Below are 25,529 nucleotides of genomic sequence, written 5' to 3' on the forward strand. Positions count from 1 at the left end.
TCCGGACACGCAGGCTCAGCGGCATGTGGGATCTTCCCGGACCGGGGCACGAACCCATGTCCCCTGCATTGGCAGGCGGACTCTCAACCACTGCGCCACTAGGGAAGCCCTTCCCTGATTTCATTTTGTTACTTGAGACTCTAGTGTTTTATTCAAGGAGACTAAATGCTGGGTCTCTCAGGTTACCTATCTAGGAAATTCCTATTGTTCCAGAACAAAAGAATGAAAAGGTCATGCAGGGACCGCCTATGGGTGGATATCAGGCGCTCCATCCCCAGAGGCCCCTGTGATGGGCGAGTTCTCTGCGTCATGCAGGGGCCCTGGTAAAGCCTCTTCCCAGCTTCTTTGCCTTCTCACCACTCCTGCCTCAGGCCCCTGGGGGCCGTGTGTGAAGCGTGGGGGCCCATTAACAACACAGCCTTTCCCACCTGAGCTCTGAACCAGTTGAGAAGTTGGGCTGAGGGTTCAGATAGACGGAGACCAAGATATTAACTTTATTCCTGAGAAAAGCTAATTGAGGGCTGTAGTATGTGGTAATAAAGGGCTTCCTCATTCTGAACCTCTGACTCAGGCCACGCTGGTTTAGGGGAGAGAAGCAGTAGGTGGGCTTCCAGCAGGTTCCCAGGAGTTGGGAGGGAGAGGGGGCTTCACCCCTTCTGCTCCTCTGGGCCAGCCTGGCACGGGGGGAGGAGGAGGGAAGGGACGCAGTGGGGGGCACTGCTGGGAAAGGGCCATCAGGGCTGTGGGATGACTCCTCCCCCTTTACCCTGACCTTCCCCTTGCGGGGCTGGGTGTTCCCCAGCATCATGGGTGCCTCCTGGGTTCTTCCCTCTGTCTTAGCCTCAGCGACTAATTGATTTAGAGGGGGTGAGAGAGGTAAGTTCTGATAAGAGTATCCTTCAGTAAATATTGTCATTCCTATGACAGGCACTCCTAGAATAGATAAACCTTTTTTTTTTTTTTTTAAAAAAGAGCATTTATTTATTTATTTTGGCCGCATAGCTCACGGGCCTCCGCAGCATGTGGGATCTTCCCAGACCGGGGCACGAACCCGTGTCCCCTGCATCAGCAGGCGGACTCTCAACCACTGCACCACCAGGGAAGCCCGAGTAAGGACTTCTTGGGTGGATGCTAGCTGACCAGCTCAGGTATAATTTACATAGAGTAAAGTTCACAAACCTCAAAAATTTTAACCCGTGTAATGACCACCTAGATCAAGATGTAGAACATTTGCATCACCCTAGAAGGTCCCCGGTCCCCTTTTCCCAGTTGGAACAACGTCCCCCTCCCCAAGGACAATCATTCTGACCTCTGTCATCATAAAGCAGTTTTGCCTGATTTAAATTCCACGTGAAGGGAATCATACTTACATTTTGTGGATTCATTCATGTTGTTATGTATATAAATTGTTCATTTTCCCCCGTCGCTGTGTAGTGTTCGGTTGTATGAAATCTAGATACACATTCTACACTTGATGGACATTTGTTTGTTTCCAGTTTGGGGCTAGTATGAATACAGCAGCTAAAAATACTCTTGTGCATGTCTTTGGTGGATGGAGTATGAGTTACTGATTAAGGTTAACAAACTGTCCCCGGAATTGAAGTTCACAGTCACTAGCACAGGAAAGGATATCGTACTGTCCGCGCCAAATGGTTTTAAAGTGTGTTGACGGCATGGTGCAAAAGTACAGTTGACCCTTGAACAACATGGGTTTGTGCCACGCGGGTCCACTCCTACGCAGATTTTTTTTCAATAGTAAATACTATAGTACTACGTCATCTGCAGTTGTTTGATCTGTGGATGGTTGATCCCTGGGATGCAGAACTCTGGATATGGAAGAGCCACTCTAAATTATACTTGGATTTTCAACTTCCGGGAGGCCTGGTACCCCAGCTGCCACGTTGTTCAAGGGTCAACCGTATATCAAACAAAGGAACGAATTTAGTCTAGTATACTTGTATTTAGCAAACCGTGCTGGTACGAAAGCAGATTATTGCTGTTGTGCTCCTTGACTATGATGAATATCCTAAGCTAGAGGATCAGTTTCCTGAAAGCCGAGATTCTCATGTAAAAGTATGTTGTTTCCTCATGCTGTCTCTAAAAGGAGTGGGAGGGCTTCTGTGGTGGCGCAGTGGTTGAGAGTCCGCCTGCCGATGCAGGGGACGCGGGTTCGTGCCCTGGTCCGGGAAGATCCCACATGCTGCGGAGCGGCTGGGCCCGTGAGCCATGGCTGCTGAGCCTGTGCGTCCAGAGCCTGTGCTCCGCAACGGGAGAGGCCACAACAGTGAGAGTGAGAGGCCACAACAGCGTACTGCAAAAAAAAAAAAACAAAAAAAAACAAAAAGGAGTGGGAAAAGGACCTTTTCATTAATTCTGCAAATAGCCATCATTTTCTAATTTTAGGTTCTCACTGTGAAAAAGAGTCATGAATTACTAAAAACTCTGAGAATATAAACTAGTTTTGAGGGGAGTCCCCTGAATTGGAATGAATAAAGATTTTAAATATTCATTTATGTTTTTCTTTCCATGTCATTTTGGATATTGTGATGAAGAAAAAAATTTGCTGCTGATTGAGAACCCCTGAATATGCTTATAAAAATTTAATTCCCCCCCGTATTAACTAGGCTTTTTTAGAAAACCTGTTTTCCTCTAATAAGTTGCTAGAGGGAAAATCTGTTAGCCTAGAGAATTGATGGGTAGAAGTAGAATAGGAAAACTGAACCAACCACCATCAGGGGATGCTGCATTGATTTAAATTTTAAAAGAGCCTGGGTTTAATGAAAGTGAAGAATTAGGTTAGCATTCTGCTTGACAAGAATGGGAAAAATTCTAGTGACCGACGCTGCACACATACTTTTAAGGCATCACCACCTCTTTATAGCCACCTAACAATATCTTTTAACAACCTACAGGAGGGGAATCTGGCAGTGTGAATCAGTATTACAGATATGCAGTCCTGGCCTGGGAATCTTCCCCTGTACATACACCTGCTCATGTAATGAAATGACATGTGTACACGGTTATCACTGAAACTTTGCGTGTAACACCAAAACATCAGAAGCCACCCAGTGTCCATCAGTCATCAGGGAGCAGTTGAGGGATGGTGTATGTGTACAGTAGAATGCTGTGCAGCTGTTGAAAGGGAGCGAGGAAGATCTACATTCTGATGTAGGATGATGTCCGGGTACATTGCCAAGTACAAGAAGCAGGTGGAAAGTAGTGTAGACAGTGTGGTAACTTTATGTAAGAAAGATTGGGTTGTGAACATACAGAGGTGAATTTGCTAATATTTGCATAAAGAAATGCTGGGTGGATAAACAGGAAACTAATACAAATGTGTATCTGGAGCAGGCAGAGGGGAACGGAGCGATCGGGAATAGATACAGGAACAGCTCCTGCGCGTATCTTTTTATATCGTGTTGACTTTTTGAATGATGTAGAAAACAACCAACCAGCGGAAGTGAATCTGCCTGGGCATTGCCCTTTGACACTGAACCAGACCAAGAGTAGGTGGCGTGAAGCTGGTTGAATGCATCATGAAAAGATGAGGCCATGGGCTCCGTTTCATTTCTCAGAAGCTAAGGCAGTGCATTCAGTGCTTGTTGAGCCAATCTGCCAATCCGACGTGCCAGGCGCTATTTTAGGCGCTGTCAGCAGGCGCCTTACGGTCCAGGCTTTCATAAGGCTGGCGTTGTTGAAGGAGCAGGCAGACAACAAGCAGGTGATGAGCGAGGGAGAGAAGCCTGCTACTGCTGGGGTCCAGGGAAGGAGGTAAAAGGGGTCCGTGTGGAGGTCAGAAGGGAGGGTCATTGCTGATCTACATCCCTGCGTCTTTGTGGTGCCTTTGTGAACAATATTCTTACAGATGGGGTAATACAGTGGGGTCAATTCTCACTTTTAGTCTTTTGCTATAGCAGTCAGGATTTCATTTTACCGTAAGGTCAGTATCACTTAAGTTTCAAACATAAACACATTAGAGCAGTCACTGTACCCCAGTCTACTGCTGTGTTGGCAGGAGACTCGAAGTTAGTGGAATAAATAAAAAGTTGATTTGACCGTTCTGGTTTGTTTTCACAGCAGTGGGGCTGTAGTGGGGATAATGTTATCTATATGATTTGGCTTCTCCTCTGGTTTTCAATCCCTTGGCCTGGAGAAGAGGTTTCACCCATTTAACAAGGTTTTGTTTGTTTGTTTGTTTAAATTTTTATTGGAGTATAGTTGATTTACAATGCTGTGTTAGTTTCAGGTGTACAGCAAAGTGAATCAGTTACACGTATAATACATACATCCACTCTTTTTTAGATCTTTTCCCATATAGGTCATTACAGAGTATTGAGTAGAGTCCCCTGTACTATACAGTAGGTTCTTATTAGGTATCTATTCTATATATAGTAGTGTGGATATGTCAATCGCCATCTCCCAATTTATCCCTCCTCCTCCCTCTCCCCCTTGGTTAACCATAGGTTTGTTTTCTACATCTGTGACTACTGAATTCAGCTTCCAAAGAGGAAATAAGAAAGACAAGGATGCAAAGGTGAGATAGGGCAATGGGGAAATTCAGCAAAGGTGGGCTGATTCTCTGCCTTTTGCTCTTTGGGGCAGCAGTTCAGCGAGAGACGTCTTTAAAGTAAACGTAACCCGAAGCAGTGGAAATCTTTCACAATTAGCTTTAGGCATTCTTCCCCTATGATGGTAGTCGATACATGGTCCTAATAGCAGATGAGCAGCCCCGGGTGGAGACGGTGTTGTTTTGCCAAAACATCTTTGGAGCCAGAAGTTTGTTGCTTGTCACAGAACCTGAAGACTGTTCTCCTGGGAGCATCTCTGTCTCCTAAGTACACAGTAGACGCTATGCTCTGCTATCCACTTACCCTGAATGTTCCCATCCAACACCTCTTGCATCTTCTGCACACAGCAAGGGCCTTAGCTCCTGTGTGAGTCAACGAAAGAAGACGTGTGTGTGTTCACAGTGGTTTTAGGGGTTTGCCAAAACCCCAGTTCTGTTAATTTCATGAAAAATAAATGATTCTTTTATGGGCATGTTTTCCTGAATGTTCAGTTTGTATTTCTGGCCTGTTAAGAGTTTTTTTTTAACTGCTGATAAGCATTTGACCATATTTGTGAGCGTCTCAGGGCAGCCGGGCACGATGGGTGTAAAATGACAGTAGGAACAAGGACAACAAAAATAGAGTTGACGTTTGTATATTTCATTGGCGCTCACTCACTGAGATTTCTTTGTCCTATGTGTTATTAGAAAGGAGAAGGATCCAAGGACAGACGAAACAGGCTCAGTGGACTGATTTGATTCAGGAAGCTTTTATTTTTAACCAGTTAAGGTAAGAGGGTCTTATCGTGTTGATGAGAATAATTCAGAGGACAGCACTTAACAGTAGCATGGACAGGACCATTCTGAGTGGACTGGGAAGAAGAAAGGAGCATTATGCTAGAGAAGGTGCATCTCTGGCAACATTCCGTCGAGCAGACAGTGGCTGGAATTCGTGTTGGGAGCAAACTTATTTCCTGACTAGCTGGGTTAGGGAATGAAATTAAACTCTAAGAGTTAAAAAAGTATGTATATATATTTATAAATGTATCATGTATTGGTGTTTATGAGTGTTTGTTAGTAAATTTGATCATTTGTTTATATTCAAAAGTTGACCTTTTTAAGTAAACCACGAGAATTCATACCCCTCCAGCACATCTGTATCTGTGTCAACCAATTTTCTCATGTCTGCGGTTGCCGCTGGTGTGTTTTCACTACCAAGTTCCTGGTGCTTTTTTCTCACCTAGGGCCTGAGACTCAAAGATGTGATATAAATGCTGAGCTGGGTTCTGAAAACCCAGTTAAAATGTATCTCAAAACAGTAATAAGTCTGTGACTGTTCTTCCCTCTTCTTCCCATGATTGTTGAATGACTAAGTAAGAAATTAACCAAAGTGATGGTGTGCAGACACCTGGCACAGGCCTTAGCAGATGGGTGCTCCATAAATTGGCATTTTCCTTCACCCTCAGAAGTGCTCTTCAGCCTTTCCCCCGAGGACTCTCCAGTGTAGAGAGTAGTAAACACAAGAACTCAGGCATCTCTGGATGGTTCACGGACTCTCCTTGAGGACACTGGTGCATCAGGAAGATGTGTCATTGTAATCTTGCGGCTCACCCACCCCCCTGGCACCCATACTATAATTTGAGAGGTTTAGTGTTAATGGCTAATGTCAGACAAGGCAGAAAGGAGTGGTCAGTATATTCACTCCAAGTGCGTTTTGTCATATGTCTTTTTTTCTTTTTAATTTTATTTATTTTTGGCTGCATTGGGTCTTCGTTGCTGCGGAGGGGTTTTCTCTAGTTGGGTGCGCGGGTTTCTCATTGTGGTGGCTTCTTTTGTTGCAGAGCACGGGCTCTAGGCGTGCGGGCTGCAGTAGTTGCAGAACGTGGGCTCGGTAGTTGTGGCTCGCGGGCTCTAGAGCGCAGGCTTAGCAGTTGTGGCGCATGGGCTTAGTTGCTCCGTGGCATGTGGGATCTTCCCAGACCAGGGATCGAACCCGTGTCCCCTGCATTGGCAGGCGGATTCTTAACCACTGCGCCACCAGGGAAGTCCATCATATTTCATATTCTTTGAAATTTGGCCACTTAGAGATAGTTCATAATGCAATTCTCTTCAGCCAGAGGCTAAGCACACACTTGTTTCCCAGTCATTCTGGGCATCGGCAGGGAATAATAATCATTCCTACACCCTGCATTTGTGTACACAGCCATAATGTGGAAATCCGACGAGGACACACCTGTAAAGTACTTAGAATTCTGTGGATTTTCGTTATATGCAGAACTTTAATGGGGCATCTCGGATTGAAGGATAAGATAACAGGGCGGCATTTCTTTACCAGCTCAGATAAACGAAAGGAAAAAAGAAATCCTCTTGCTCATCTGGGCATTTCTGAGGCAGCCACTTATTATGGCCGATTCTCAATTACCCAGCAATTTATGCAGATAATTAAAATTCTCTGATAACCCTAAAATTTCACATTGGTTGTTAGTTTCTTATTTCTGTTGAATGAATCTTACTTCAAAAAACAACTTTTGACACAAGGGGTAACATTTTGAGCAACCACTATCTAGACTATTCACGTTGTCACATTGAATCTCCCTTCAGCCCTGCAGTGTGGATGTTAACCCCCATGTTACAGATGAAGAGACTGAGGTTCAGGGAAGCTAAACGCAAGGTCACCGCTGAATTATGGAGCTGAACTGTAACTTCACCTCCCAGACTGAAGACCCATTCTCTCTCTCCTAAACTATTGCCTGCTCCCTGGTAGAAATGGGGTAAAATGTCCCAAAAGCTAGGAGAAGGCCAGAAAAAGGCTAAAATTACGTTGAATCGTCAATTCCTGAGTAAGCAAGAATTGATAAATATTTGAGAGAGTTAGTTTCAGTTTCATCAAGTAAAAGTATTGATACGTATCATAAGAAGCAAATGAGATCATGGATTAAAAATACTTTGATATGTTACAAGCAGCAATAAATATGCCAAGGAAGATTGTCGGTCCTTGAAACCTCCATCCCTTGGGAAGAGTCTGTTCCCTGGGACTGTGCCTTTGGTCCTTGTGAGTTATGGGAAAGTCACCATGGTAGCTGTTTAAACTAGTTGAGAGCTACATGTAGTCTGGATAAATAAGAGTTACCAAACAAAGCAGCATGTTAAACGAGGGTTGTCATGGCCTGTCATGCATGGCCTGTTTGTTGAAGATCTCCAGAACTTTCTGGTTAAAAGGTACACAGCGTTTTTTTATTTTAAAGGTGAAATTATTTTTATTTTTAAATTGAAGTAGAGTTGATGTATAATATTATATGAATTACAGTGTACAGTATAGTGATTCACAATTTTAAAAGGTTATACTCCATTTACAGTTATTATAAAATACTGGCTATATTCTCCATGTTGTACAGTATATCCTTGTAGCATATTTTATACCTAATAGTTGTTGTTTGGGGTTTTTTTTACGTGTTTATTGGAGTATAATTGCTTCACAATGTTGTGTTAGTTTCTGCTGTATAACAAAATGAATCAGCTATATATATACATATATCCCCATATCCCCTCCCTCTTGCACCTCCCTCCCACCCTCCCTATCCCACTCCTCTAGGTGGTCACAAAGCACCGAGCTGATCTCCCTGTGCTATGCAGCTGCTTCCCACTAGCTATCTGTTTTACATTTGGTAGTGTATATATGTCGATGCTACTCTCTTGCTTCGTCCCAGCTTACCTTCCCCCTCCTGCCGTGTCCTCAAGTCCGTTCTCTACATCTTCGTCTTTATTCCTGTCCTGCCACTAGGTTCATCAGAACCTTTTTTTTTTTTTTTTTAGATTCTATATATATGCATTAGCATACAGTATTTGTTTTTCTCTTTCTGACTTACTTCACTCTGTATGACAGACTCTAGGTCCATCCACCTCACTACGAATAACTCATTTTGTTTCTTTTTATGGCTGAGTAATATTCCATTGTATATATGTGCCACAGCTTCTTTATCCATTCATCGGTCGAGGGACACTTAGGTTGCTTCCATGTCCTGGCGATAGTAAATAGAGCTGCAGTGAACATGGTGGTACATGACTCCTTTTGAATTATGGTTTTCTCTGGGTGTATGCCCAGTAGTGGGATTGCTGGGTCATATGGTAGTTCTATTTTTAGTTTTTTAAGGAACCTCCATACTGTTCTCCATAGTGGCTGTATCAATTTATATTCCCACGAACAGTGCAAGAGGGTTCCCTTTTCTCCACACCCTCTCTAGCATTTATTGTCTGTAGATTATTTGATGATGGCCATTCTGACTGGTGTGAGATGATATCTCATTGTGGTTTTGATTTGCATTTCTCTAATGATTAGTGATGTTGAGCATCCTTTCATGTGTTTGTTGGCAATCTGTATATCTTCTTTGGAGAAATGTCTATTTAGGTCTTCTGCCCATTTTTGGATTGGGTTGTTTGTTTTTTTGATATTGAGCTGCATGAGCTGCTTGTAAATTGTGGAGATTAATCCTTTGTCAGTTGCTTCATTTGCAAATATTTTCTCCCATTCTGAGGGTTGTCTTTTCGTCTTGTTTATGGTTTCCTTTGCTGTGCAAAAGCTTTGAAGTTTCATTAGGTCCCATTTGTTTATTTTTGTTTTTATTTCCATTTCTCTAGGAGGTGGGTCAGAAAGGATCTTGCTGTGATTTATGTCATAGAGTGTTCTGCCTCCGTTTTCCTCTAAGAGTTTGATAGTGTCTGGCCTTACATTTAGGTCTTTAATCCATTTTGAATTTATTTTTGGTTAGGACTTTGAGAACTCATTTTGAAGCAAACCAAGTACCAGGTTCTCTCTCGCAGTCCCTTGAGAAACTTGCTTCTAAATAGGTGAAGAGCAGAAGGATGAAGAATGCTGCCATGGTTAAGCGTGTAGTCAGTAGTCAGAGCTGGTGGTGGGGAATCCACCCTCATGTTTTCTGGACAGCTGGAACTGTGGGAGATGATGAATTGTTACTGGAGCAATGTCCAGTCGTAAATAGGGTGGTTATTTCATGGGTGTCTAAATATTTTCGCCCCCGTTAAAAAATTGAAATTGTCAGGCACACAAGGCCTTCCTCAGTGATTTTTCTCTCATCGCTATTCATTTTCTGAGAACATCAGGTGTGGCAGCTGTCATAGTACCTGGCATAGTAACCGGCACACTGAGGGCTGACATATGTATTTGCTGAATGACAGAAGTCTGGACAGCAGCCAGGCTCAGTTTGTATGACCATCTTGATCCTCATGTAGGATGACCTCTTGGTTGGTCTCTATTCACATGAAGCTTATAAAATACGTTCTTTGGGTTTACTTTAATGGACATTTTAATTGAGGTAATTGTCGATTTACATGAATACAGGAATAATACATATGTAATATATTATAGGAATAATATGTAGAAAGCTCGTGTATCCTTTGTCCAGTTTCCCCAATGGCAACATCGTACAACACTGTAGCCCAATATCACAACCAGGATGCTGACATGCTGACAGTACATCCGTGTCATTCGGATGGTCTGCTGATTTTATTCAAATGTGTTTTTTTCAAGTGATTTTAAAGTGGCGACGTATGATTGGGGAGAATAAAAGCCAGGCTGTGGGCTACCGTGGCAAAGATGGAACCAGACTTTGTAGACAGCTGTTGGGATGAGGCTGGTTCCCAGATGTGGAGGACAGCTGAGGGTAGGATGACTGGGCTGGGGGAGTCCCCAGTCGATGAGGAGAGGTTTTCCCAGGGCGTGTGTAGGACTTGAGAACAGAAAAAGTCTGTCTGGCAGCCCAAAGGCAAGGAGGGAGCATTGTCCAGGGATGAGCTGTCCCCCTGGTGGGCACCCCTGCCACCCGGACCCCCCTTTCCATCCAGCCTCCAGTCCACGTGGCAGGATCATGTGTGATGGTACGGGAGCTCCAAGTCTGGTCTGCACCCAAATCCCAGACCACACCCTCCCCCTTTGGAACCAGAGTTTCCTGAAGGTTTGAGAAGAGTGAGCCTCTGTCTTTGTCATCCTTTCCTTTCATGGGGTTGTTTTTCTTATTGAATTCAGGCAAGCAAATAATTAGGTATTGGAGGGCTGGTAGCGCCTCTTTTTAGGCATTACTTAGCAGTCTCTTCCCAAGTCTCATCTGCCCTCAGCAGCCCACACAGCATCCTGCCCCCGAAAGGTGGATCATTAAGGCTAATGGAAATGAAGTCAGCATCTCCACAGAGGGAGACCTGTAGCTCCCCTGACACAGAGGAAACGGGAAGAGAAGAGGAGGGTAGTGGTGTAGTGTAGGGCAAAGAGCTGGCTCTGTTCCTGGGACCCTGGATGTCATGGCCCCCCTGAGCTTAAGGGGGCTTCTCTGAAGTGAGAAGGTGGTCTTGTTTCTATTTAGGGAGAGAAAAAAACTCTCAGCATTTTTATACTCCAGAATTAAATTCAGTGTTCTAGGTTAGAAGATCGAGGTTCCACCCTCCCCCATCCTTTGCATATGTAGACCTGTAAATGTCTGCATTTCGGACTGTCCAAGTAACTAAGTCATGGAATTAACTCTTGCCTCTAAGGCAGGCTTTCCCTCTGGGGTGTGTGGACAGCCTGCAGTAATTAAGGGAGGCGACATTTGTATAATATTCCCTTATTTGATTTGCCATCCTCTGCTATAGATTTGGAAAATAAAAGACACGCCTTTCACAGGAATTACTACTTCTTAAATAACTGCGTAAACAACAGCTTACTATGTGGGAACGCTGAGAACTTTTTTCCCCAGGAAAAGCTAATATAATAATATGCTTTTGAAAATATAGTATAATATCATTTAGTACGTTTTTAAGAATCTGGTTTCCAAATTTGCAGCTTCTGGAGAAACTAATGTTGTATTTTACTTGGGGAACAATTTCATTGAAGTGACCCTTTCAAGGGATTTGGAAAGTGCGCGTGTTAAATTATTCTTTGAAGCCTTGACATAATCAGTTCTCGCTGAACTTTGTTATTCCTGGCAGATTTTTTTCTCTGTCCTCACTTTTTTTGGTTTATTAGGTTCTTCTTCTTAAGTATTGAACATTTTCTTACGGGCATATTCTGATATTTAAGTAAATGGATGAAAATCAGAAAAAGGATGGTGAATTCCTGCTTGATTGCTTTAGATTTTCCTTTGTATTCAAAGATATGTCTCAGTGGTTCCAAATGTTCACATATTAGTAAGCAACCAGATCGTTAGGTTTTTCAGATTGTGTCAAAATGCCCATTATTCCAGAAACACAACTAGCCTCGATGGCAGTGTTTGCCTCCCAGATTTCATAATGGTTTTCTCTGATGCTTTGAAAACCTTGGCTTTCTGTATAGTATGTCTAAGCTTGGTTTTGTCAATTAAGGAAAGTGCTCCCCATATTTTGTATAATATATAAAGACATGAAGAAGAATGTAAAAATCAGCTCTAATCCTGCCACTCAAAAATAACCACTGTTAAATTTTTAAGGTATTTTCCAGGCTTTTTCTATGCATAAATAGTTAACACAATTACTTTCATATTGTATGTTGTTTCTTCCCTTTCTCATTAAATGAAATATCTGGGCGTCCTCATATAAATCTCCCCTAAAATACTATATATGCCTTTTGAATCCCAAGAAACCCAGTCTTGGTTTGAAGTGAGCGTCATGGCCCAGTGCACTGCCGCCTCTGTACTAAACAGGGCCCCCATATGTGTATATGTATATGTATGTGGGGTGGGTGTATGTATGAGTATGTGTGTGGTGTGTGTTTATGCATGTGTGTATATGTGGTGTGTGTGGTGTGTATGCATGTGTGTATGTGTGTGTATGTATGTGGTGTGATGTGTGTACGAGTGTGTGGTGTATGTATGTGTGTGGTGTGTGTGTATGCACGTGTGTATGTATGTGCATGCATGTGGTGTGATGTATGTACGAGTATGTGTGTAGTGTATGTGTGTGCACGTATGTGTGTATGTATGTACGAGTGTGTGGTGTGTATGCACGTGTGTGTATGTGTGTGTATGTATATGTGTGTGGTGTGTGTGATGTATGTGCGAGTGTGTGTGTGTGTGTGTGTGTGTGTGTGTGTGTGTGTGTGTGTGTGGAGGGGCTGGGGTTGACCCTCCCTCTTGCAGTCAGAGTACCATTAGTGCCCTCTCATTTTCTTCTCTTGCTCCCTTTCTTCTTTCACCCTGTGTCTGTTTCCTGCACGTTTATTTTTAGTTCTCCTTCCCCGTTGGCCCGTGTAGATCAGAAGCCGGAGGTAGAGCGGCTGCGTATTGATCCTGCTTCCCTGCCTGTGCGCGTGCTCCCTGACGGCGGTGGGAGCAGGCTTGCTCCTCTTGGAGAGTGGGCACCAGCCCTGGTCTGCCTCCCTACGCCTGGGTACAAATGGGGCAACTTTCTTTTGATTCTCTTTCATGTTGACTTTGGGGCCTGAGCTCACTCGTCCCGATGTTGACTTCTAGCTGGAAAAGCATCTCATTCAAGATGGTGAACCCAGTTTTCAGTGCGGGGCTGGCTTTGCCTATCAGGTGACCACGTGAAATGTGTCCTGGGTCCAGCCTGTCTCATTCTTTCCTCTTCTTTCATTCCCAGTATTAGTCTCGTTCTTTCTTTGCTCAGCATTCATTCATTCATATTTGATTGGATGTCTTCTATGTGCCAGGCCCTCTGCTTGAGGCCGCGTGTGTAGGGATCAGTAGCACAGCCTCTCCCTCTGCCCCTCACCTAGGGAGCCAGGTGAGCAGACACGTGTCCAAGGTGGGGATTGCTTTGATGGTGGGCAAGGGCCATCAGAAACCCAAAGGAAAGTGGGCATAAGTCTGTCCAGGAGCCAGGAAAGCCACCCACGGTGAACTGACACCCCTTCAGGAGTTTGCCAGGTCAACGAGGGGCAGAGGGAGAAGGGCGTGCGGGCAGAAGGAACAGCACATGTGAAGCTGGAGGCGTAAACGGTGTGATGTGTTGGTGAAGATCAGGTAGCAGGGTGATCCGTGCAGGAATCAAGGGCAGAAATTGCACTTGGAAAAAGAGGCTGTGGCCACATCATGGAGATTCTTGTATGTCAAAATGATAACAATAGCTAACACTTACATGATCCTTATTATGTGTACAACACTGAGCATTTTATAGCTATTAATTCATTTAATCCTCATGGCAACTCTAAGAGGAAGGAACTATTTATCGTCTCCAGTTTACAGATAAATAAAGTGAGGCTGGAGAGCCTGAGATTTACAGGAAGTCTTTCAGACAGCAGAGGGTAGAACTGGGATTCAAGTCAGGAGTCAACTCTGGGTGACCAGATAGCCCAGAAGTCATTCTCTAACAGCTCAGCTTGCTGCCTCTCATACTCCAGAGCTGGACGTTACCGTGCTGGCCCCGAGGGGCCGTGGAAAGGTGTCAAGTCATGGGGGAAAGGACCTGAGGTTTGTGTAGATAATTCTTTCTCTTTGGAGACAGATGGAGACTTGATTCTGGAAGGCTGCTTAGAAGTCCCTGCAATTTTTGTGGGGGAATCTGGTGGAACAACCTTTTTAGAATCACTTTCTCAGAATTATATATACTGAAAAGGCAATTCTGGAACCTATGTTTTAAACCAACATTCGTTTATAACAAAACTTACCCTATATGCTAATGGAACTTAATGTTTGACTTAAATGAGAAAGATGCTGATAGGATTTAAAGTATTCTGCTATATAATAAAAGAAATTTTGCTTTTATTAGATGCTTTTCTTAAGTCTCTTTGGACCTTCCTTCCATCTCTGGGTTGGATGGGAGGCTGGCAGTTTTGCTGACAGTACCTTTGGGTACAGCGATTTCTTTAGGGAATTGCTGGAAGACAGGGGAAGCAGCTGCTCTTTGACAGTGACCCTAACTGGTACCTCGTCCGTGATGGTTGTTTTTTTATTAAATCATTTTTTCGAAGTTATATATATTTATAAAATAAACTTTACATATGTATAAAGTTTTATATATATATACATTTTTAATATATATATAACATAAACTTTACCGTTTTAGCAACTTTTAAGTATACAGTTCATTGGTATTAAGTACATTCACATTGTTGTACCACCATCACCACCATCCATCTCCAGAATTCTTTTTATCTTCTGAAACAAACTGTACACCCCGTTCAACAACTTCCCATTTCCCCCCAACCCTCCAGCCCCTGGCAACCACTGTTGTGCTTTCTGTCTCTGTGAATTTGACTACTGTAGGTATCTCACCCAGGTGGAATCATATATTTGTCTCGTTGTGTCTAGTTTATTTCACTTATAATGTCCTCAGGGTTCACCCATGTTGTAGCATGTGACAGAATTTCGTTCCTTTTCAAGGCTGAATAATATTTCACCATATGGATAGACCACATTTTAAAAATTATTTTATTGAAGTGTATTTGACTTACAATATTGTGTTAATTTCTGCTGTACAGCAAAGTGATTCAGTTATACATATATATACATTTTTTTCATATTCTTTTCCATAATGGTTTATCACAGGATATTGAATATAGTTCCCTGTGCTATACATCAGGACCTTGTTGTTTATCCATTCTATATATAATAGTTTACATCTGCTAACCTCAAACTCCCAGTACATCCCTTCCCCCACACCCGTCCCCTTTGGCAACCACAAGTCTGTTTTCTATGTCTGTGAGTCTGTTTCTGTTTCATAGATAAGTTCATTTGTGTCATATTTTAGATTCTACACATACGTGATATCATATGGTATTTGTCTTTCTGTCTGACTTACTTCACTCAATATGATAATCTCTAGGTGGACAGACCACATTTTGTTTATCCGTTCATCCATCCATGGGTACGGTTGCTTGCATCTTTTGGCTAATGTGAATCATGTTGCTATGAATATATATCAAATATCTGTTCAGTTCTCTGCTTTCAGTTCTTTTGGGTCTTCCATAAAGTTTTAACCCCTCCTAGCTCTGGGTTTGGGAACTATGGTATAGTTGTGTTTATGGGCATGAAAACTGTCTCCTTCTTTTCCTTCCTTTCCTACCATGTTGAATCATACTTAACGTTAGCTGCAGATTTCAGGAGGAGCATGTTTTAGAATGGATTCTCCTCCTCACTTTTATGAAATAGGAAGCATAGTGGACATGAGACAGGAAGCACTTACTGACAAGTTCCAAGCAGGAGATGACTGCTCCCTGAGCTGTGGAAGTGCTGGCAGAGATGGGGGGTGGGAGGAGGAGCAAGGAGAGCAGTGCTTATTTGAGCACAGTCTAGGAAGTAGAAATAGGGGCCTTCACGAGTCTGCACTTCATGGTGGGGCATGAGGAAGAGAGGAGAGTCTAGAGGGAGTCCTATATTTCTAGCTTGGGTGACCGCATGGCCCTACTACCTAGAAGGACTGGCAAATGGGGAGGGTATTGAGAGATGACAGATAGTACATCTACTTCGGGCTTCTCCAAACTAGGAGAAGAAACTCCATGGATCTGTGAATGCTCTGCAAGGTGGGGATAATTACTTCACAACTGTCTAATGGAACTAGAAAATGAAATAAAGATACAGTATAATTAATGTGAATTTAGAGTCCTATTCAAAGAGGATGGTTATATTTCTTTATAGATGTTTCTCTTATCGTGTCAGGATTTTTTATTTTGGTCACATCTGTTGTGAAGGTTAATATCGTCTCGGTTTGTTTCAAAGGTGACAGATGAAACTAGGAGAGTAAATTGATATTCAGTGTCATAAGTTTTCCCACCTGAATTTGTGTACCCAACTCTGAACTTGAACTTGGGGTGAGTCATAATGGATGTTATGAGAAGGGTAATGGGTTCACTTACAGATATCCTGATCTCAAGATGCTGGTGGAACATCCAGGTGGAGGGAAGTAGTGGTGGGGTGTGAAGTTCCAGGGCTCAGGATTAATCTGGGGCTGGAGGTAGCTGTGAGGTAGGTCATCCAAATGCCCAGGGGGATGAGATCGCCAGAAAGAAAAAAAAGGCACAAGAAGAGGAGACCAAAGACAGACCAGCCTCTTCTTTGTTCACCTCTGTATCCATATTAGGGGACAGAGTAGATGATAGACCAAGATGAAGAGATGGTGCCTGACCTAGGGGTTTTTCATTCCATTATTTTCATGTGCACAACACAAACTCCAGAGCAGGAAGAATGGGATTTCAGTGGGTTGGCTGGAAGAGAAGTGGGAGGTATGGCAGCTGTGTGGATGGGGGGAGGAGCCCCAGAGGAGGAGGAAGAGGGAGGTAAGGGTGAGGATAGGAGAACTAGGACAGGTGGTGTGTTGGAGATCAAAGGGAGGAGATTGAGGGGGATGGAAGCCATCAACTGTTAGATTCCAGAGGGGACAGTGGCTGACCAGTGTCCACTGCATGTGGCTGTTAGGAGGCCCTTGTGACCTCTGCCAGAGTTGTTTCAGGTAATGGTGGTGTTTAATCCAAGATGAAATTCTTCCAGCTTGTTCTCTCCTTAGCTCTTGGATTCCAGACACTGTCAGTTTGGACATGATTCTTCTTCTCACCGTTCCTTACTGAAAATACCCTTCAGCAATTCAGAACATGTTCTAAGGACTTCCATTATACATTTTATTTTATTATTATTATTATTTTTGGTGTAGGTAAATCTATTTTAATTCAAATATATAAGTTAAAAGAGGAAATTATTTAAAATAGCTATGACTAAAATATGTTTAAAGACAAATATTAGGAACGAAAGTAAGTTGTGACAACAGTAACTTAAAGTGGGAGAGAAGTTAAAATGTAGCCTTTTTGTATGTGATCGAACTTAAGTTAACAACTTAAGTTAGACTGTTATAAGATATGTAAGTCCCAAGGTAACCACAAAACAAAAATACCTCTAGAATTTACACAAAAATAAATAGAAAGGAATCAAAGCATGTCAATACAAAAAATCAACAGAACACAAAGGGAGACACCTCAGTTCTTAATATATCATTTTTACAGGTTCTCTTTTATACTTTTTATACAAGGTATACTCTTTTATAGAAGATGGTATATATAATCTTTTATACAAAATCTGCCTGTGCTGCCCCACACATCTACCAGGAATTGTTTAAGATCTACAGGGGAGGTTGTTGGTTTTTTTTGAAACCATCTTTATTTTATTTTATTTTTTTAACATCTTTATTGGAGTATAATCACTCCACAATGGTGTGCTAGCTTCTGCCCTACAACAAAGCTAATCAGCTATACATATACATGTGTCCCCATATCTCTTCCCGCTTGCATCTCCCTCCCTCCCACCCTCCCTATCCTACCCCTCCAGGTGGTCACAAAGCACCGAGCTGATCTCCCTGTGCTATGCGGCTGTTTCCCATTAGCTATCTGTTTTACATTTGGTAGTGTATATATGTCCATGCCACTCTCTCACTTTGTCCCAGTTTACCCTTCCCCCTCCCCGTATCCTCAAGTCCATCCTCTAGTAGGTTTGCATCTTTATTCCCATCTTGCGTCTAGGTTCTTCTGACCATTTTTTTTCATTCTTTTTTTTTTTTTTAGATTCCATTTATATGTGTTAGCATACGGTATTTGTTTTTCTCTTTCTGACTTACTTCACTCTGTATGACAGTCTCTAGGTCTATCCATCTCACTACAAATAACTCCGTTTCATTCCTTTTCATGGCTGAGTAATATTCCATTGTATATGTGTGCCACATCTTCTTTATCCATTCATCTGTTGATGGACATTTAGGTTGCTTCCATGTCCTGGCTATTGTTAATAGAGCTGCAATGAACATTTTGGTACATGACTCTTTTTGAATTATGGTTTCCTTAGGGTATATGCCCAGTTGTGGGATTGCTGAGTCATATGATAGCTCTATTTTTAGTTTTTTAAGGAACCTCCATACTTTTCTCCATAGTGTCTGTGTCAATTTACATTCCCACAAACAGTGCAGGAGGGTTCCCTTTTCTCCACACCCTCTCCAGCATTTATTGTTTGTAGATTTTTTGATGATGGCCATTCTGACTGGTGTGAGGTGATACTTCACTGTAGTTTTGATTTGCATTTCTCTAATGATTAGTGATGTTGAGCACCCTTTCATGTGTTTGTTGGCAATCTGTATATCTTCTTTGGAGAAATGTCTGTTTAGGTCTTCTGCCCATTTTTGGATCGGGTTGTTTGTTTTTTTGATATTGAGCTGCATGAGTTGCTTGTAAATTTTGGAGATTAATCCTTTGTCAGTTGCTTCATTTGCAAATAATTTCTGCCATTCTGAGGGTTGTCTTTTCGTCTTGTTTATGGTTTCCTTTGCTGTGCAAAAGCTTTGAAGTTTCATTAGGTCCCATTTGTTTATTTTTGTTTTTATTTCCATTACTCTAGGAGGTGGGTCAAAAAGGATCTTGCTGTGTCAAACAGTGTTCTGCCTATGTTTTCTTCTAATAGTTTTATAGTGTCTGGCCTTACATTTAAGTCTTTAATTCATTATGAGTTTATTTTTGTGTATGGTGTTAGGGAGTGTTCTAACTTCATTCTTTTACATGTAGCTGTCCAGTTTTCCCAGCACCACTTATTGAAGACGCTGTCTTTTTTCCACTGTATATTCTTGCCTCCTTTATCAAAGATAAGGTGACCATATGTGTGTGGGTTTATCTCGGAGTTTTCTATCCTGTTCCATTGATCTATATTTCTGTTTTTGTGCCAGTACCATACTGTTTTGGTTCCTGTAGCTTTGTAGTATAGTCTGAAGTCAGGGAGCCTGATTCCTCCAGCTCCATTTTTCGTTCTCAAGATTGCTTTGGCTATTCGGGGTCTTTTGTGTTTCCATACACATTGTGATTTTTTTTGTTCTAGTTCTGTGAAGAATGCCAGTGGTAGTTTGATAGAGATTGCATTGAATCTGTAGATTGCTTTGGGTAGTAGAGTCATTTTCACAATGTTGATTCTTCCAATCCAAGAACATGGTATATCTCTCCATCTATTTGTATCATCTTTAATTTCTTTCATCAGTGTCTTATAATTTTCTGCATACAGGTCTTTTGTCTCCTTAGGTAGGTTTATTCCTAGATATTTTATTCCTTTTGTTGCAATGGTAAATGGGAGAGTTTTCTTAATTTCACTTTCAGATTTTTCACTATTAGTGTATAGGAATGCAAGAGATTTCTGTGGATTAATTTTGTATCCTGCTACTTTACCAAATTCATTGATTAGCTCTAGTAGTTTTCTGGTAGCAACTTTAGGATTCTGTATGTGTAGTATCATGTCATATGCAAACAATGACAGCTTTACTTCCTCTTTTCTGATTTGGATTCCATTTATTTCTTCTTCTTCTCTGATTGCTGTGGCTAAAACTTCCAAAACTATGTTGAATAATAGTGGTGAGAGCACTATTGGGCAACGTTGTTTTGTTCTTGATCTTAGTGGAAATGGTTTCAGTTTTTCACCATTGAGGATGATGTTGGCTGTGGATTTGTCATATATGGCCTTTATTATGTTGAGGAAAGTTCTCTCTATGCCTACTTTCTGCAGGGTTTTTATCATAAATGGGTGTTGAATTTTGTCAAAAGCTTTCTCTGCATCTAATGAGATGATCATATGGTTTTTCTCCTTCAGTTTGTTAATATGGTGTATCACGTTGATTGATTTGCATATATTGAAGGATCCTTGCATTTCTGGGATAAACCTCACTTGATCATAGTGTATGATACTTTTAATGTGCTGTTGGATTCTGTTTGCTAGTATTCCATTATACATTTTAAATACCAGTATTTGAACTCAGATACCTCTAGTTTTCTCTCCAGTGGCATTGCCTCAAAACTCATATTATCCTTATTTTAACAATAAAATGGGGAATGCTTTTGGTTTCTGAGATTCCCAGCCCTCAAGATGCTTGAGGAGTCAGTTAGTGGGAATCTCCATGGTTCACAGGTAGTGTGTATGAGTGACCCCGGGATCCTAGGGGCCCTCGGACGACCTTGGGCAAGGTAGGATGTATCTGGCAACTCCCCTTAGCTTCTGTCCTTGGACTGTCCTTTAAACGACTTCCCTGAAGAGCAGGGCTGTCATGGATTCCAATCTTATTTACTCTAGGTGTTTCTGAGCTACTGCTGTTTTGTGAATCTGTTCCACTGACTTTGATAGTAATAATAATAAAATAATGATAATGATAAGTAGAGTGTATTGAGTGTCTACCGTGTTTGGGGCACCATAGCCAGTGCTTGACATCTATCATCTATCTCATTTAATTCTTACATTGTAGTCTCTCATCTATCTCTTTTAATTCTTACATGGTAGCCTCATGAGGTGAGTGCTATTAACCCCCTTTCTTGAGTGAGGAAACTGTGACCCAGAAAAAATTGTCACTTTCTCGAAGCCAGTGGTTCTCAAACTTGGGCGGGCATCAGAATTCCCGGATGGTTTGTTAAAACCCAGGCTGCTGGGCCCCATGCCCAGAGCTTCTGATTCAGCAGGTCTGTGATAGAGCATTAGGAGTTGCATCTCTAACGGGTTCCTGGGGGCTGCTGCTGCTGCTGCCGCTGCAGGGACTGCACTTTGGGAACCACTGCTCAGAGCCATTCAGCTAAGCGGCAGGACAGGGATTCACACCTGGGCCTGTCCGACTGCAGGTGTGCCCTCTGCTTGATGGTAAGGGCACCTTGGGTCCCCTGCAGTGGAGGGACAGTGCTCACTGCCCAGGGTGGATGGACTAAGGGCTTCCTGGCGGGAGATTCAGGTGGGCGGCTCTTTCTCTTTTAGGTGAGATTTTGGCATGCACGGGGGTAACGAGGCAAAGGGAAGGGATGGTCACAGGAGCTGAGAGAGGGCTTTGCCAATGCAGAACTTCAGACGATAATAACATGGACCAAAAGCCTGTCTGCTTTATGATTGCTGTGAGCTGGCAGTTCTAAACAATGTCTGGGTGATGCTCCTTTCCCCACGCCCTTTATATGCTGCCACGTGGCAGCTAAAACACCTGAATACCCTTCATTGTTGGGGCTCTGGAGGCTCCCAGTCAGGGACCTCATCTTCTGCTTCTGTGTTTTCCACACATGGCTAAGTGCTGGGTCCACTTCTAGTTGCTAACTCCTTCCTTTTTCATCTTGATTTTGATGCTAAAATAATCGAATTTAAAATAGTCAAGGAAGAAATGAAATACTACAGACCCTTGCATTTGGCAGGTACGTTCCGAAGCGGTCCCTTCTCTCGCCCTCCCTGTGTATCAGACAGAGGTCTGACCCCTGGACACGGGTGAACCGGATGAATCCTCACCATGACCTTGTGAAGTGGCTTCTGTTATCATCCCCGTGTGATGAGTGAGGACCCCCATGTCCTCACTGCACAGAGATTCAGTGACTTGCCTGAGGTCAGACGACTGGTGTGTGAGCAGAGCCGGGCTTCCTGCCTGGCAGCCCAGCTCCAGAGCCCAGGCACTTAACCACAATGCCATAGTGCCCCTCAGGCAGATAGCGGGGGCCTAACGAGTGTGCATCGGATGGACAAGTCAAAATGGATAGACATATGAGATGCCAGCAATCTGGGGTGCACCATTCTCCGGTCAAAGCAGGATGCTGTGTGGGTCACCCACTCTACTTGGGGATTACTCTGAGTGCACTCGGGGTGCCAGAAGGTCCCTCCGAGATGCAGCCCATCTTTTCTGCAGGCTGCTGCAGCATTTACCTCCGCTGTAACGAAACGTGTTTTCCCTCGAGGGGGTGGTTATTGGTATTTATAGAGCATCTTCTAGCTGAAGAGCTCCAGAAGCAGTCATTACCTCTTTCACGCTTTTAGCATCCCTCTCTAGAGCGGGAAGCGAACTGGGGCTGCCTGCTTCTGTTCCCTCTCCCCTCTCGTCTCCACCCCTGCCCCCGTGGTCCACAGAACGCACTGAGCAGTGATGGGGCATTTGGAGGGGGAAAGGCATTTCTTGCAGTTCACGTTCAGAGCTGGGTGGATGTGTGGGGACCACTTGTGAGGGCCTTGAGGTCATCTCACCTGCATTCCCACTTCCTTTGTACCACGTGGTAACTAAACTGGAGAAATAAACTTCTCGCTGAAGAAATCTTACCAGTCATGATCACTGTTCTCCTCAGGCTCAAGGAAAGAAAGTTGGAATAATGGAATTGTTTTTCCTTCTCAAGCAGTGAATTCTTCTGTCTTGGCAGCTACGGTTTTCAAGATGAGCTATTCAGAGGACTAGCAGAGAAAATAAAAAGGGATGAGGTCTGGGAAACTTCAGTGTTAGTGGCTTTTTTCCATGTTCGTGTGTATATCACACACACATTGGCATCTGTGCTGGCTTCCAAGACAAGCCCACGGGGCATGCATGATAAACAGCTTGTGATTGTGACTGTCTTTTGTTACACGGATGTAATTGGGTTCAGCGGCAGCACCTGAAGATAGACTCTAAGGCGATAAGACTAATTTTGGTCATCTGAACTCACCGATGGGGTGCCGTATTGGTGCTGGAGGGTTCTTTGTTTATCCCAATGTTTTCCATGACTGAGGGTGGAATCAAGCCTAGATAAATAAGATTCTGCCGTTGCTGGAGTGCATGAAGTTTTCAGACATTAGAATCTCCTATGTCAGGGTTGTTAATAATCATTTTCCTGGCCAGATCACAGTGCAAGCTAAGTGTTCAAGAGCTAATACAGTCCGAGAAGTACCTTTAGCTTTTTCTGTAATCCTTCATTCTGATAATTTCTGGCCGGATTAGCTTCCTCCTTCCTACCATTAAGCATCTCCGTCTGGCCATTTCCTGTGTGTGTGGGGCTGGCAAAGCCCCGAATTCCACTTTGGGAGACTCCGGTCTATGTTGGTTGAGAGGCCATCATTCGGTCTCACGCTTTTGTTTTGAAATGTTTTAATTTTTTTTAAGGATCTGATTTCTTAACTGGGGAACAGCGGTTCCAAGTTCAGGTCGGTGCACCCAGCCAAGGTCCCGGGAGCTGAAAAGGGCAGGGTGGAGTTGGCATTCTAAATGCTTCACTCTGTGCTTATCTTGGCACCAGCTGGGTTCTGAGCTCCGGCTCCCCCCAGGCATCCTCCTCCCTCTTCTGGCCCCAGCCCTGGGGTCCTTCTTCTCTCCCTTCCTCGAGTACCTTCTCTGCAGCCAGTGACACCCAGTCACTGTTTGCCTTGGTGTTTCATCTCCGAATAAAGGCAGATGAATTAAATATGTCAGATCTGGGACAAAACAAGAAAAAGGAAGCACGCAGGAGGACCTTTGAAAAATGGTCATACAAGACTTCTCCCTCCTGTCCTCCGGGAAGGCAAAATCAGAGACGGAGAGCTGTCATTATCTCCCGTGTATGAGAGGAGAGAGCCAAAGTTCTAGGAGACGCCAGGAAAGTCAGGGAGCCTTCCAAGACGGCCGAGGGAAGCCAGCAGGGTCGTTGCTCAGGGGAGGTTGAGCTCATACAAGGGGACCACTGTGCAGTGGAAGTGCTAACTTGCCCGGGCCTCAGCCATGGCAGACAGCTTCCTGGGGATGGCTTGCGGAGTTCAGCCTGGTCTGTGCCTTTTTTTTAGATGTTCCCCCGGTTTCTAGCACGTGTCCTGTGGCTTCAATGGAGAGGCCATTCTGCAGCTGCTTTTGGGGTGACCGTGACTCTGGGGGCCGGGCGTGTGCCCATGAGGGAGGAGCAGGTGTGGGCAGAAGGAATTGTGGACTTCACGGCGTGCACAGCTGTCTCCTTCTTGGCCTCTTCCTTTCTCCTCTGACCCCAGCCTTTTTTCTTTTATATCCCCAATGCCCATCCAGCATGGGAAGGTTTTATATCCAATTGCCATCCAGTGCAGAAAGCTTTGCTTTTCAGATGTATGTGCTGAGCAGAGCCGAGAGGAGCTTTCCTGTAGGAAATGCTCTGACGTTCTGAACATACTCACTGCTACCCATACGGGCATTTGTACGTGAGAATGCGAACAGGCCTGAAATAGACTCTATTAGTAAGTGTCACAGAGAAGCGAGATGTATTTTTAACAGATATGGCTAAAGCAGATTATTGCAGTGAGTGAGGGAGACGGAGGCGAGGGGAGGGCTGGGCGCTGAGGCTGAGGGTCATGGCCGCCTCACCTGTTCCCCCGGAGCTGAAACACTGATGGGGCCTGAGTCTGCCTGGACTACTGGTGGCGGCTCCTGGAGGATGGAGGGCCTCTCGAGGGCCCTGTGCTGGTTCTGGAGCCCCTGCGCTCCTGTTCTGCCTAGAGACAGGCAGCGTGACTGTGGTGAAGCCAGTGGATCACGTCCAGAAAGGCCAGTGGCAGTGAACCCCCCAGGTTCGGCGGAGGGGCTCAACCACCCACATGCGGTGGCCACCATCCGCCTCTGACTCGATGGAGGACGGAGAGGCCCGGTCACACGGAGCTGTGTAAGCCGGGGGAGGTCAGGGCAGTGGTTGGCGGGGCTGGGAGCGCCGCAGGGTCCTGGGAGGGAAGGCAGGGGCTCAGGTTGTGATGGCCAGTTGTGCAGCTTCGGCCGCAGCACCCCAGACTCTCTCTAGTTCAGTTTCTTTATCTGCGAACAGAGGGTGTTAACATTGTCTCAGAGACTCATGAGTCCCAACAGGGTCACAGACCAGGGAAGGTTGGATCTTTGACAAGAACATTGTTCCAAATTCCAAGATGTCGTTTTTTCCCCTGCAGATTAGCTGTGTTTAACACCTGACAGCAATATGGGTATGTCACTGTCTCTTGTAATGGCACGATTCACGATAGAACAAAGTTCAACCCCAGGTGGGTCCTCCTGGTGTCCTTGTGGGCCTCTGGACAGAGGGCCTGAGGCTAAGACACTTTCCACACCCTGGAGTCCCATGGCTGTGTTCCAACCCGGAAGTCTGGTTTCTTTATGTTGGCCAAGTTCACTCTGGGATCCTCAGCTTTGCATGGACCCCTGACATCTGCCCCTGGATTCCCCTTGTAGAAAACAGCCATTCCTATTGTGATGGTTAATTTTATGTGTCAACTTGACTGGGATCTGGGGTGCCCAGACATTTGGTCAAATGTTACCCTTGAGTGTGTCTGTGAGAGTGTTTTCGGATGAGATTAATATTTAAATCAGTAGACTGAATAAAGCAGAT

The 25,529-nt window shown here is 44.0% G+C and overlaps 1 protein-coding gene and 1 non-coding gene across 4 annotated transcripts in view; both read left to right on the top strand.

The window, feature by feature from the left end:
- The window catches only part of CAMK1D (calcium/calmodulin dependent protein kinase ID), a 417,212-nt gene that overhangs the window by 80,439 nt on the left and 311,244 nt on the right, over positions 1–25,529 (top strand). The window contains exon 1 of one of the 3 annotated variants that reach the window (XM_060006056.1): positions 3,484–3,771. The exons of the other annotated variants lie outside the window; for them this stretch is intronic. Coding sequence (XP_059862039.1) covers positions 3,530–3,771 — 242 coding nt within the window. The 5' untranslated portion in view covers positions 3,484–3,529. Of the gene's footprint in view, positions 1–3,483; positions 3,772–25,529 lie in introns of those variants that run through there. 3 annotated transcript variants of the gene reach the window in all.
- LOC132421473 (U6atac minor spliceosomal RNA) lies at positions 2,771–2,901 on the top strand. The gene has a single exon (XR_009518718.1). It is a non-coding gene; the product is annotated as a U6atac minor spliceosomal RNA (small nuclear RNA).

Source organism: Delphinus delphis, chromosome 2 (assembly GCF_949987515.2).
Source record: "Delphinus delphis chromosome 2, mDelDel1.2, whole genome shotgun sequence".
In the NCBI taxonomy this organism is placed as follows: domain Eukaryota; kingdom Metazoa; phylum Chordata; class Mammalia; order Artiodactyla; family Delphinidae; genus Delphinus; species Delphinus delphis.